This window comes from Neovison vison, chromosome 14 (assembly GCF_020171115.1).
Source record: "Neovison vison isolate M4711 chromosome 14, ASM_NN_V1, whole genome shotgun sequence".
Classification (NCBI taxonomy): domain Eukaryota; kingdom Metazoa; phylum Chordata; class Mammalia; order Carnivora; family Mustelidae; genus Neogale; species Neogale vison.
Window position 1 is genome coordinate 7,927,027 of NC_058104.1, and position 13,518 is coordinate 7,940,544.

The 13,518-nt window shown below is 55.4% G+C and overlaps 1 protein-coding gene across 1 annotated transcript; it reads right to left on the reverse strand.

Annotated features, from left to right (window-relative positions):
- Positions 1-2,826: 2,826 nt before the first annotated feature.
- On the reverse strand, positions 2,827-13,336 carry PDAP1 (PDGFA associated protein 1). The gene is made up of 6 exons (XM_044234192.1): positions 13,235-13,336; positions 10,194-10,285; positions 8,772-8,879; positions 6,830-6,951; positions 4,641-4,792; positions 2,827-3,537 (listed from the first exon to the last, which is right to left on the reverse strand). The coding sequence occupies exons 1-6, from the start codon at positions 13,245-13,247 to the stop codon at positions 3,479-3,481; spliced, it is 546 nt and encodes a 181-aa protein (XP_044090127.1). The 5' UTR covers positions 13,248-13,336; the 3' UTR covers positions 2,827-3,478.
- Positions 13,337-13,518: the final 182 nt, after the last annotated feature.

Genomic DNA, 13,518 nt, shown 5'->3' on the forward strand with positions numbered 1-13,518 from the left:
CCCAAACACGCCTTCTCCTGGACTGCTCTAGGGCCCTTCGCTCAGAACAGCCCCCAGTCAGAAGAGGCCCCCCCGACTCTCCAATCACAAGACAGAAATTCTAAGACCAGGGAGACAAGGCCAACTCCTCTCACTCTAAATGCTTGCCAAGGCCCCCCGGCCCCTACCAGCCCTCTGTTAAGTGACCTTCTGGTCCTGGAGCTGACTGGACTGTTGTCAGGGCCTAGAAGGCCAGGGAGGTGTCCACATACCTTATTTTTTTTAATAGCTCACCTCAGGGCTGAGAAGTGGCCCCAGAATATCCACGTTCTTCTGAGACCCTAACGAGCAGGACGAGCAGCAAGCGTGCTCTTGTTCAGCTGCAGAGGCCTCGTGGAGGGCAACTGTCTGCCCTGGTTATAGACAGAGTACTTGGCTTAAAACTGACACGTTCAATCTTTTGCTTCTAAGAAGAAGGAAAAGACATTAGAGGACACGACCGGATAGGGCTGGGCTCCTGCGGCAGGTGGGAAGTCCCATCAGGGAAGGAGGCGGTCTGGGCCCTGTTCTGTGATGGACATGTCACCAGTGGACACCAGGACCACTGGCCAGGCTTTCTGGGCTTTCCTCTGCACCCCACCCCACTGGATGTTGAGGACAGTGGAGGGGACGAGCAGCTCATAGTCTCTGGCAGTTGATAATGACAACCCAGCGTTGGGGTCGGGGGAGAAAAGGAGGAACTGCGACGGAGATAAGACTCCAGGCAAGTGAGAACGTGCAAGAAGGGCGGTGAGCGGGGCGCCGGGGGGCTCAGTGGGTTAAGCCGCTGCCTTCGGCTCAGGTCATGATCTCAGGGTCCTGGGATTGAGGCCCAAATCGGGCTCTCTGCTCAGCAGGGGGCCTGCTCCCCCCACCCCCGCGCCTGCCTCTCTGCCTGCTTGTGACCTGTCAAATAAATAAAATCTTAAAAAAAAAAAAAAAAAAGGAAGGGCTGTGAGCAAGGGTTTGACCTGTCTAGGAGCTGGAGGACTGATGTGTGCAGGCCAGGGATGAGATGGCCAGTAAGACTGGGAAGGTTCCCAGAGACCAGTTCCTGGAGGTCCTTGGGATCCCGGGGAATAAGGCCACTAAAATGGGAAGAGACCTGAAGCTGCTGCTACAGCAGTGTGGGTGTGAGGGGACCGGGAATAGCACAGGCCTGGGGACCAGCAGGACACAGGGGATGAGGGACAGGGAGGAGCTGGGATGACCTGGGTGAGCGCAGGAGCACACAACCAGGAAAGTCCTAACACACCAGAGTCATTGTTTCCCCACCGTGGGAAGGCTTTGGGGTGCCCGGGTGGCTCAGGTAAGCATCTTTGATTTTCGACTCCGGTCATAGCTCAAGGTCGTGAGATCGAGCCCTGTGTCAGGCTGTGTGGAGCCTGCTTGGGATTCTCCCTCTCCCTCCGCCCCTGTTCCCATGCGCATTCTCTCTCTCAAATCTCTTGGGGGGAAAAAAAAAAAGTGCGGCCTTGTTACCCCTTTCTAAGAGAAAACTGAATGCCAGAGAAAGAAGTTACCTCCTCAGAGCCTCATGGGCAGGACGCAGCAGAGCCAGGATCCAAACTCAGGTCTGACTTCCAAGCCCCACTGGAGGGGCACCGGCTGAGAGACCCCCGACGTAGGTCCGGTCGCTGGCTGAGCGGGGAAGGACATGCTCACGCCAGAAGTCTTGCTGACACCGCACTCGGGTACACCGGTGAGATCTGTATGACCACTCAGAGGCTGGCTTCAGGTCGCAGCAGGGACGTCCTGGCTTCCAGTCTCACACCAAGGTCCAGCCAGACAAGGACAAGTCCTGGGCACACAGGGAGCCCTGCTGGCCTGGCCACTCCTGCAAACCCCTGGCTGCCAGCACGTTGGAGGCCACCTCCTTACCACCCCGTGCGGCTCCAGTTCGGCCGGCTGGCAGCCCCCAGAGCCAACAGGGTACTCTGTCCATGAACTTCCAGACAGCCACCACCTTCTTGTTTGTCTTCTCTGAGAACCGCATTTTCATGGCACCGACCTGGAATAGCTGCCGCACGACCTCCAGGGAAGGGCAGTTTGCCCTCCTGGGCAAACTCAGCGTCAGTCCCACTCCTCAGGTCCGGGGTCAGGGATTTTCTGCAGATGCTGGCAGCTGTGGAATCCCTTCAGGGGCTCCTGGGGCTGCTGAGCTCCAGCATGGTCAAGCCCAGGGGACATGGCAGGAGTCCTTAGAAGTCAGGGGCCCACTTCCATCTCTGCCACTAAATCTTTCTGACCTCAGGCCAGACCCCTTCTTGGCACCGGGTGCTGATCTCTCAGGACCGTACGCAAAGGATGCTGGTGTTCACAAGTTGGAGTGCCCCTGAGGAAGGGGTGTGGGAGAAAGGGCAGCCACAGTGGCCAAGTCTGCAGGCGGCTCACATGATAGTGCTAAGCCCGACTCCCTGCCACCATCCCCACCTTCCAGGGTGGTAAGGATGGCATGAGGTCCTGCCTGGCAATCATGCTTCCTCCCAGCACTGAAATCCTGAGACTGTGAATACCAGGGCACCTGGAGGGCAAGGCAGGGAGGCGTGGTGCTGCTGTAGTGGACTGTGGACTGGGTCCTGGCCACTCTGGCTTAGGGTCCACCACACTTGGGTTAAAGGGCGGGAGGGACTAACTCTGTACCCCAAGCTGTCTCCCAGCTCAGATGCCCAGGGACCAGGCCCCACACGCAGCTGGGTGCTACCCAGTCCTCGTGGGGCGGACCTGCCCGAAAGCACCACTATGCCCTGCCGGGTGAAAAGGGCCCAGGCACAAGGGCCCAAAAATGCATCACAGAACAAATATTATGATAATGTCAAGTTTTAATCTGCCAAATATACAAGTTGGACTTGTGGAGTATGTTTTGCCTGGGTGCTGCACAGTAAACAGAGATTTCTTGAAATGATCAATGGGGAGGGTTAAGAATGGGCCCTAGCACTGGCCAGAAGGGTGGGGATGGGGTGGGGAAGGGCAGAGGGGACTTGCTGGGGACAAACCATGACCCTCAGGGACCCGAGGGCACGGGCTCCCAGACGACAGCCCCTCTGAGGGAGCACCCAGGCAACTCAGACCGGGGCTGGTTGTTGCAAACTTGTCGGCGGCTCCCCCCACACAATCAGCCCCTACCGTGCAACCTACAGGACAAATGGAAGCTCTTCTCACCCCACCTCCCAGGCACCCCCAACAAGAGTTCTGAATTCTAAAAAGAGCAAAAACATTCAAATGGTTACATATGAAATGCTGTCCCGCATCTTTCTGTCTCAGATAGCAGCCGCCCCCTCCCCCCAGCCCTCCCCACCATTCCCCCAAACGATTTCTGTGCCAAGATGAAGAGGAGGCCCCAGGCTGTGGGGGCTCCTTGCCGTGAGGGGCTGCGGCGGCGCCAGGACGGGGCAGGCGAGACTCGGCAGAGGGCCTGGCGGTGCGGCCGGATCCCTGATGCCTCCTCCCGCAGGCCGTGCTACTTATTCAGGGACAGCGACTGCATCCGTTTTCCTGACAAAGTCGCATCATCCTTCGCTGAGGGCAGGAAGGGAAGCGCAGGTGTTAAGGCGAAACCAGGCGGGATCCAAACACGCGCCCCACGCCCCGGGAGCACAGCACCAGGGGGCTTGAAGACCACAGAAAACACTCTGGCCAGTGGGCTCAGCCGGCAGAGGAGGAACAGCCTCAGGGAGCAGAGGGTTCCTGCAGGAGCCACTGCGCCCTGGTGTCCAGACGTTCCCCTCACATCCGGGTGGCTGCCCCGACACAGGCCCACCACACGACCTGCTGGGCAAAGAGGACTCTCACCCCACCCCCAAGCAGAACCCCTCAATTACACCCTCTCCGTGTGGGGGCTGTAGCCTCAGCAACAACATGCTGAGGCCTTTCCAGCTTGGGGACTGTGAGGCCAGAGCTACCAATGGGGAGCTGGGACAGCAGGCCATCGCCAGTGTGGGGACAACCCTGCGGCAGCCGGCTTCCCCCTTCTGGACCTCGGTTTCCTTGTGATTTGGTGAGGGGCAGGATAGCAGATCCCTAAGGGCTCTTGTGGTCTCACACGTACAAAGGGTAGGTAAGACCAGGAGGAGGGAAGTCATGAGTCAAGCGCTCCTATAAACCAGACCAACTCCCCACGGCTCCCGCCACCAACCTCTGACCCCACTGGAGGGAGAGCATGCGGGAAGAGGGACAACTGGGTCAGATTTCATCCAGGTCCGCACTGTAAGGTCCAGCCCACCCTGGCCTACCCTCTCAAGCCCCTCAGGTGGACAGCGGTTACCCGAGGCAGCTCTCCGCACTCAACAAGGCACCAGATAACTTGGCAGGACCGTCCCGCTTTCATAAGGTCTGCCCTAGCTGCATCCCCAAGGCTTCCACAGCTGCTGTGCACGGAGCTCTGCTCAGATTCAAAGCCCTGTCTGAATCCTGGCTGCTGCCGGACCCTCCCAGCACCCTAGGACGTGGGGGGCAGGAACACCCACCTCCGCTGGCAGCGAGAAAGGCCCGTGCATGTACACGCAGGCCGGGTCTCTACTCAACAACACAACCCCATCCTGTCACACAACGAGGACAATGAAGTGCAGGGTTTGGTGGCTGGCCTGGAACTGGGCAGGCAGCCACACGAGCTCCAGACTTACCTTTCCTCTCTTCTTCTTTCTTTCTGGCGGCCTCTTCCCGCTGTTTCCGGATGATCGCCAGCCGGGCCAGGTCAGCTTTGGCTTGCTCTGTCTTCCCAGCTAAATGCATCTTCATGTAACGTTCTTTTGCTTTCTGCTTCTCGATTTCTTCTCTGTGTGGATAAAATGGTGTCAGACGGGACATCTTCCCCACCACTATCAGCTGAGCTGAACGTGGGAGCCAGAAGAGAAGCCAAGTCCTCAGGCCCGGGGCCCAAATGAAGGCAGGCACCCTGGCTCCGTGTGCCCCCTCCATTCACCAAACAAGCAGAGGCAGAGGGCTGGACCTCTGACGAACAGACTTGAGGGGCTGGAGGAAGTTCGAGTGATGGTCGAGCAGAGGATGGTGTGAGCTCGGCACAGAGGAAACAATGCCCATGTTGGGGGGAAGGGAGGTGCTGACTAGGATCTGGTGTCCATAGTGAGAAAGGCGGACCAAACACCGAGTGAACAGTGTGTCCAAAGATGAGCAAGAGAAGGAAGGCACTGGAAATCACATTCTGAGGGCAGAAAAGGGAGTGGACCAAGGAGCCACAGATGGGAACCATGCCCACCCAATCACAGGTCAACAGAACCCAGCAAGGTCTCGATCAGGGCAGCCCAGATGTGTAAGAGGCTGCCCTCTGGGGTGTGAGCTCCCACTAAGGAGGGTGTGGGAATGAGAGCTAGACTGCCACAGGACAAAGGTGTCAGTCACCAACCCACTAGGCAGAGAGAGAGGTGATGGTCATTAGCTTCCCTCCGAGGATGGTCCTCCCAGGCCCGAGATTCTGAACCGGAGTGGGCACACTTTTCACTGTGCTACTGGATGGTCCCACTAATACCAGGTTCCTGGAAAAGCCAAATACTAGAGGAGGGGCCGGGAAGTCCTGCCTAGCAGGAGCCCGAGGGAGGGACTTGGCCTCCCAGGAGCCTTACAGAACACTGCACTGGCTAATAAGAAACAAAGCCTGGGACCTGGCCCGACAGGAGAGAAGGCCAGCCACCAGAAGTCAGATAAACAGATGTCTTGCCCAGGAGACTCTGGAAAAACACATGCTACAGAGATGAGACTAGAATATCTCTTAGCTCAGCAGGTCCTACCCTGGGAGGTAGTTGCAGAGCCAGGAGCCTCTAAGCCAAGCAGTAGAGAGCCAACCTGGCAGGGGGCGGGGTGGGGGGCAGGTGGTGAGCAGTATGTCCGGGAGGCATCTGGGATGATGAGCAAGGCTATCCAAAGCTCTGCAAAGCCCCCTCAGTGAAGGCTAAGCGCCAGGCAGAAAGTTGGCCTTTATGGCTTTCACTCTGCAACCTCAAAAAGCAGGGGTAACAAAAGCACCCCCTTTTTACTGGTGAGAGGGAACCTACTGGAAGGCTGGAATCCTTAGCAGCCTCTAATCACACCCTAAGCCCATGAGCCTTCCCTGTGGGGTTTTCATAGACCCCTCAGACATCATGGGGTTAGCACAGGAAGACAGATTTAATCCTAGCAGCCCAGGAAGGAAAGAAAGATAGGACAGCTTTCCCTAAAGGACTTCAATCTCTGGTAAGGCCCCTGATGTCAGCTGGTGCCCATCCAGAGTTAGGGCACTACTTGTCAAGGAACGGCCGTGTGCAGAGCACTCCAGCACTGGACCGAGACCCTCACACAACCCAAGAGGAAGCTGTCTGCAGCTCCATTTCCAGCTGGGACTGAAGGAGCAACCAGAAGACCTCTCCGGCCTGTGCTATCTTCTACCTCACCCCGTGGCAGTGACACAGAGAATGCAGGCCAACAATGGTCAATCAGGCTGGGGTAAGGGAAGTGTCCATGCAGCAGGGCGCTCTGGAGGAAGGGACCATAGCAGAGCCCTCCGTATCCCTGGGCATTACTTCAAGTGCAACATTCAAGTCTGAATCTGTTGTTCTGTTTTTCCCTGCTGGGTTCCTAATGGTGAGAAAAAATTATTTTTGTGTTTTTGGAGAAGTTTCTATAGAGCCTTTAGAGAATGAGATGAAACAAATCTAAAGGCTGAGGTTGGAGCCCCGACCCAGCCACTGGGAACCTCAGAGCCCAGGAGGCAAGGGCACGGGAACTGGGCCTCAAACACCCCCAAACCCCACCCCCCAACCCCAACACACCAGCCCCTGGTCCAAGGGCCCAGGTCCCAAGGCCCAGCAGTAGAAATTACCGTTCTCTCCTTGAAAGCTCCTTGGGCCCATCCAGGTCCAGTTGTGTGACCTTTTTGGTTGTCTGTGCCACCCGGTTAGGGTTCTCGATGTCAATGAGCCCTTCTACGCCTTTGCGCTTTTGCTAAGACAGGACAAGAACGTGGCTGTTGGAGACGTCTGGTCTTGCAGAGCCCCTGAGGACCACTCCCACCATCTCCCAACAGCCCCCCTAGACAGGGACAAGCTCCTATTCCAGCCCTGTCCCAACACGATGCTCAGCCTGAGCCTCCTAGTGGGAACAGCACTCAGCAGACTTTCCAGCAGCCTGGAAGGTACAAGGACAGCGACTGCACAGGACTAGAGCCCAACCTATGCGGAGTCCCAGCAACTGGGGACTAGTCTCTCTGTTTCAAAGGTTACAGAACAGAGACACAGGACTAACTTGCCTAACGCCAACCAGGGAGTAGACAGCAGATGAGCTGAGAGTCCAAGCCCAACTCACAAGCTCTCAACACACAGCACTATGTCCCCACTGCAAGCCCAGCACCCGCCCCCCCCACCACCACCCGCAGCCCCAAGCAGCTTTCCATGGAATCCCACGGTTGACAGCAACAAGCACGGCTGGATCCCTGATGCAGGCCGGGCCAAGGGCGTCAGGACCCTTTCCAGCTCGCTTCCAGCTCGCTTTCCAGCTGCTAGCCCTCCCCGCTGACGGGACCTAAGTGACTTGAGAATGAGCCATGAGATCAAAACCTATGGGATCGAGGAACCTGCCCCTTCTACCTCGCCTGAAGGAAGTTCAGCCAAGAGCTCAAGTCCTCAATGTAGCAGGTTGGGTGCAAGTTTTAGGCCCTGTCAACCCCCGCTTTTCTCTTTAAGTGACCAAGGAGACAGTTTCCAAACAGCAGCCAATCCGACACAGAGCTCCAGACACCAATGTCCAATCCAGCTACCTGCAAACGCCTCCACTTGCTTTGTGACATCGTGAAGTGAACGTGCCTCACGCACCCTGCTCCTTCTGACCATCCTTAGGCCACAGCCGTATGCCTCCTTCCCTCGGCAAACCCCAATGAACCCAACTCTTAAAACATGGTGTGAATCTGCCCGCTTGTCTCCACGGCCACTGCCACCATCCCAACACAAGTCACAATTTCTTGTCTGGAGACCTACTGCCATTTCCCTTATAACCTCAACACCCTACGATTTACTCTCTGCAGAGAAGACAAAACAACTTTTTTTTGGACAGAGAGAGAGATCACAAGGAAGCAGAGAGACAGGAAGGGGCAGTGGGGGAAGCAGGCTCCCCGCTGAGCAGAGAGCCCAATGCGGGGATCGATTCCAGGACCCTGAGACCATGACCTGAGCTGAAGGCAGAGGCTTGACCCACTGAGCCACCCAGGCGACCCCCCAAACCACCTTTTAAAAGCAAATCTAGTCATCTTTCCCTCCCACTTCAAGGCCTCCACCAGCTGCCCCCCACCCACAACAGTGAAACCCAAGCCCTTTCAAGCGCCACATGGGAGCAGCCCTTGCCAACCGCTCCTAGGTCCTCCCTCCTCCCTAGCCACCCCTCTTCATATCCACGAGGGCACACCCCCAGCAGCCTCCTGCTGCTCCTGTTCCCACCCCAGGCCCTCGGAGCTTGCTAATCCAGCCGCCCTGACTGCTCTGCACGATAATTTTCACACACCTGGCTCTAGCCTGTTTTTCAGATCTCAGTTTAAAAGCTGCGTCCTCACCACACACCACTTTGCTACTACTACTACTTCTTGTTCACAATACCTGCCACTACTTGAAATTGTTGTCTGTTTATTTCCTTTTTGTCTGTAACTCCCTATTAGAACATAACCCCTTAAGAGCAAGGACTCTGTCCGCATCTGCAACTAGAAATGGTAATCAACAAGCATTTGATCAACGTCTGCCGACTGAGTCTAAGTCCCAGGCCCCCGCCAAACGCAGTACCTGGTAATCATCTTCTTCATCTTCACTCTCATCTGAGTCTAGGGATTTCTTCTCCTTTTTGGGGTCACCTGCGGCCCCATCTCCACCTTCTTCTTGCTCCTCTTCTTCCTGTTTCAGAAATGGACAACCTGCAAAATCAAAAATGCACAAACCCCCTAGACTGTGACCCCTGCTCCCACCACCTCCAGACTGTGGACCCAGAAAAATTGAGCCCCCCAGAAGGCAGGGACCGAGTAGGACAAGGTCCTACTCTGCAACCCTGGCCCCTAGAAGGGGACCTGGGTCAGAGGCAGCCTATCTACTCGGCCCCACAGCCTGAAAGCCCTTCTCGGTGAGAAGTTCATCTCCCAGGGTCAGGAAGACTCGGCTGTGGGGCTGGAAACCACTGCTCAGCTCCCCTCCTCCTTCCCCAGCTGCCACGTGCAGCTGCCAAATGGTACTTGCTTTCCTGGGCAAGTCCTTCCCCGCTTTCCACTCCCACAATCAGTGGCAGGCCAGCCACTCTGACCTGCCCATGCAGAGGCCTCGCTGTGCTGGCTTCCTAACACAACACCCAACATGCTGCTTCCTTCCACCTTTATTGCTTTCCCGCCAAAAATATGCCTAACAAAAACAGCAGGTCCTCCTGCGTTAGCACTAGCCCACACATTCTCCAAGGTCCTGCTTAGCTGCCAGCTCCTCCCTCAAGCCCTCCTCCCCTCTCCCCCAGCCACATGCGACCCCTCCCTTCTAGGGGCTCCCAGGCACTTCACAGCTGCGTCACTCATCATGCCTGACTGTGCTCTTTGTGGCCCTTATCCAGGCAGAGATCTAATGGTGTAGTTAGGGATGTGGACATCAACGATGATGAAAACATTCTATTTCCTGACAATAGACTGGGAAAAACACTGCAGGAACAGAGGAGAGTGAACTCCTAAGCTTGGACTAGAGGGGGAAGGGTGAAGACCGTCCGTGAGAGTCACAGAGGAGATGACGTTCAGCAAGGTCTGCAGAAACGAACAGTACTTTGCCTGCCGGGGGTGTAGGAAGATAGGGCATCATATCACACTGGGTCTGGCAAGAGGTCTGGCATGGCTAGAGCAAACAAACGGGGACTGCTGGGAGCCTGAGCTGTGGATGGGCTGAGGCTGGCGGAAGGACAGCTCCCAGAAGGCCGGAACACAGGACTGAGAACAGAGACCCACTAAGGCAATCACTGCTATAAAAACAAAGTTCTAATGGATTCACTCCAGAAGATGGCCCTCCTTTTCAATGGCGGTTGTTCTGGGACACCCGCCTGCTGTCCATGCCCCACCTCCACCCTGAATCTCAGGTGCTGACTTCTCCCTGGGAATAGGTGGTCTTTGCCTGGCCTCTTGGGACGCCATAGAGGCATGGAACCACCGTGGGCCACTCCAGTGGCCTGAACAGGCACGTACTCACCCTGGCCTTCTGCTTCTCAGCCTGGAGCTGTGCGTCGATCTCCTCGGGGCTTGTGTACTGCCTTGCCCGGCCTTTGTGGCCTCCCTTTCTCCCTGTACAATGATTGGCAGTTTAGGAAGGTGGGAGGGAATTGGCTTCCTGGAAGGCTGTGGGCCCCAGGGGGCTGTGTCCTACTTGAGGTGCTCTCATCAGAGGCTGCGGAGACTTCCCCCAGCCCCCCACCCCTCACGAAGCATCACCCAAACCTACACTCTCCTCCTTTCACACCTTCAAAAGAGGCAACATGTGACCACCTGAGGCAGCTCCACACTGTGTGCTGCAGGTAGCTTCCTACAAATAAGACCTGAGGGGAGGCTATGGGGGAGGGCACACTGCACATAATAACTGGCCAACTCTCCTGGACCCTTAGAATCCGAACACCGAAATGCAGTCAGAACATGTAACACTCACATCCCTGCTATGACTACAGGGGTTTTTACTTGCAAATGTTCTGTCAAAGCCAGGCACTCATCTGATCCTCAGAATAAACCTATGAGGAGTGACAGCTGGTCCCATTCTGGAGCTGTGCGTCGATCTCCTCGGGGTACAGACAAGACACTTAAGATTCAAATCTCAGCTCTACCACTTGATCGCTTTGGGCAGGTACTTAACCTCTTGAGTCTCCGTTTCTCCATCTGGGTCCTTATCTCCTAGACTTGTCAGGAGAACGAAACTGTTAACTTAGTAAATCTGCTGGAACAGTGCCCAGCACTGGATAAGCACTACAGAAAGGTATGCTACCTTTGTTACTTTTCTAACAGAAGTATTTTGGCAGGAGGAAAAAAAAAAACAAAGCCACTGACCACATCAGTGATTCACTATAAACATCACAGAATAAAATACTCCAGGTTCACCTAAGTGGTATGGTAGAAAGAAAAAACCCAAAACCTACGAGAAACTTTCTTTTGCTTAGAGCAGGACGCACAGCTGGGAAAGTTAAAGTTGAAAATGAAGCCGACTACCTTCCAACAGTTACAAATGTAACTGTAAATTAAAGCTCATCTGAAATTATCAGTTTTACAGTCGACCCCCTTGCACCGGGACAAGAGACTGACTAAAGCCACCAGCCAGTTTTACAGCAGGATGGCACCTGCTCTGGTGGTCCTGAGGGATGCTGGCGTGGATGTGGCCTCATCCATCCCCTCTTCTAGAAGCTTCGGCCCAGCTGATTTCCAGTGTCTCACCGAGTGCAGAGAATTTGTAATTAGCCAGCCAGAGCTTCTCTGGACTCCTGAGACAGTAGCACAACTACCCAGCTCCTACTTCCTAGACAGCAGCTGCAGAGCCATAATTGGGCAGCTACAGACCACAACCACCCATTTTTAATGACTACCTGGGTTCCCAGGGGTGTCTCAGTCTATGCCCATGAAAGTCCTATTGTGAGAGAGCAAGCTTGCTGTTAAAAAAACCCAACACCCTTTCTTGCCCTCTTAATATTCCAGGCAGTACTCACAACTCAAAACTGGCTACTGTAGGCTCTCATACCACACACCTGGTTAGGGGAAACTGCCCTTAGTCTGGCCTACCATAACTCTTATTAAAAGCTCTTCCCGCCTGTAAAAAAATGTTTCACGTTTACACAATGCCAACAAGAGTGCATTCTTTTCCCTCAGGGAATTTTATACTTGAAAATTTAAAAAGGCCTTTCCTTTGCTTTTCAAGCAAATCAACACAAGCAAGAAATGTACATCTTATCTGCCAAGAAGCTTTTCACAAGCCAAAGATCAAGCCACTTAACCAAGATATTCAGGATTTTCTAATTGTAATCTCCAACCTTGGCTCAAAGTGTCTATGAAACAGGATCCTTAGAACCAGAATTCTGGACCCCGAAGGGTTCATTTAGCACCCTCCTTTTGCAGAACACAGGAATGAGAAAAATGGAAGAGATGTGGCTCTTCCTACCACAGATGAAATCGGTAGGGAGGTGAGTTTAAATGGATTCAGCTCTGTAAACCCCAATATCTCTGCAAGTAAAAAATCAGGAAGTCATTTAGGTTTGAAAATACTCCAAGTAGATTTCCTGTGGGCAGAAGCATCTTAACCAACATGACACATGAGCTACCACTATTAACCGAACATCTGTTCTGTGCCAGGAGTTAGCCAGGCACTTTTTTTATGACCTCTGTATCTCCAGCTCCAAGAGAAAGGTTATGGGCCAGGTGCTTCAGATGAGAAAAACAGGCTGGAACTAAGTGATTTCTTCCAGGCCATCAGGTTAGACAGTGACACAGCCAGACTTCAAATCAAAAACTTCTGACTCTTAGGGAGAAGAAGAGAATGAAGGACTGGTCGGTCTACCCTGGATCCTCTATTTTCCTGGCCAAGGAACTGACAAAACCCTCCAAATAATGCTTAATGGGCACTTAACGACCGCCCCGCCCTGTAATGCGCACTCCACGTGGATTACCTTGTTCAAGCCTCCCACCAGTACTATGAGGTAGGTACAATCGTAAACTCGGTTTGCAAAATGAGAAAACCCGGACAGAGAGAGATGAAGCGACTGGCTCAAAAGCACACATGGAGCCACTACCGAATAGGGGCAGTCCAAACTAGCTCTGCCAAGCTCGAGAGCATCAAGTTAGTTCTCGTTAGTCAGGCCCGGCTCGCCCAGAGCTCGAGAGGGCCCACGTTTTACGCGCAAGGCAGACGGGCCCGGCACAGGCGCGGGACGCGGTGACTCAGTCCCCCGCGAGCCTTGAAGCGGGAGGAAACGCCAGATCCCCCAAGCCAAGAGAAGCGCGCCCCAGACCCGGCCTTCCGTGTCGACGAGGACACGAGGCCTCCGAGGCTCCCCAGACCCACGAAGGAGCGGCTCGTGGCCACTCCGGTCCTCAGTTTCTCCAACCGGACAACTGAGCGTCGAGGCCCAAACCTGGCCCTCAGCCGGCGCGGACGTTCTCCCTCTACGCCACTCTCCGAGACGCCCGCGGGCTGAATGAGCAGCGGGAGCGGGACTCGGGCAGTCCCTCGAGGCCCGCGGGCCACGCGCGCTCGCCCCTCACCTCCTTTAGGCATCGCGGCTCCAGCAGCTGCGGCGGCGGCGGCGCCTCGAACTGACACCGGAACCGGAAACACCTCGGCCTCGACTTCTTCCGCCCGGCCCAGTCTTCTCGGCGCTTGGCCGCCGCCGCCGCCGCCGCCGCGAGGTCTGGGGACCTCAGGGATGCCGGGGCACGGAGACTGTCCCGCGCGTCGCCTGAGTCCAGGCTCGCCTGCCCGCTTCCCAGGCAACAGAGCCTCCGGTCCCTCCCGGTCCCGGGAGACGCGTGAGCCTGCCAGTCCCCCC

Bases quoted from the DNA above. Each gene is read 5' to 3' on its own strand.
- PDAP1 (XM_044234192.1), bottom strand. The intron at 4,793-6,829 runs GTAATTTCTACT...TTATCCACACAG, and splicing joins GAGCTTTCAAGGAGAGAACG to AGAAGAAATCGAGAAGCAGA. The intron at 3,538-4,640 runs GTAAGTCTGGAG...TCCTGCCCTCAG, and splicing joins GAAAGAAGAAGAGAGGAAAG to CGAAGGATGATGCGACTTTG.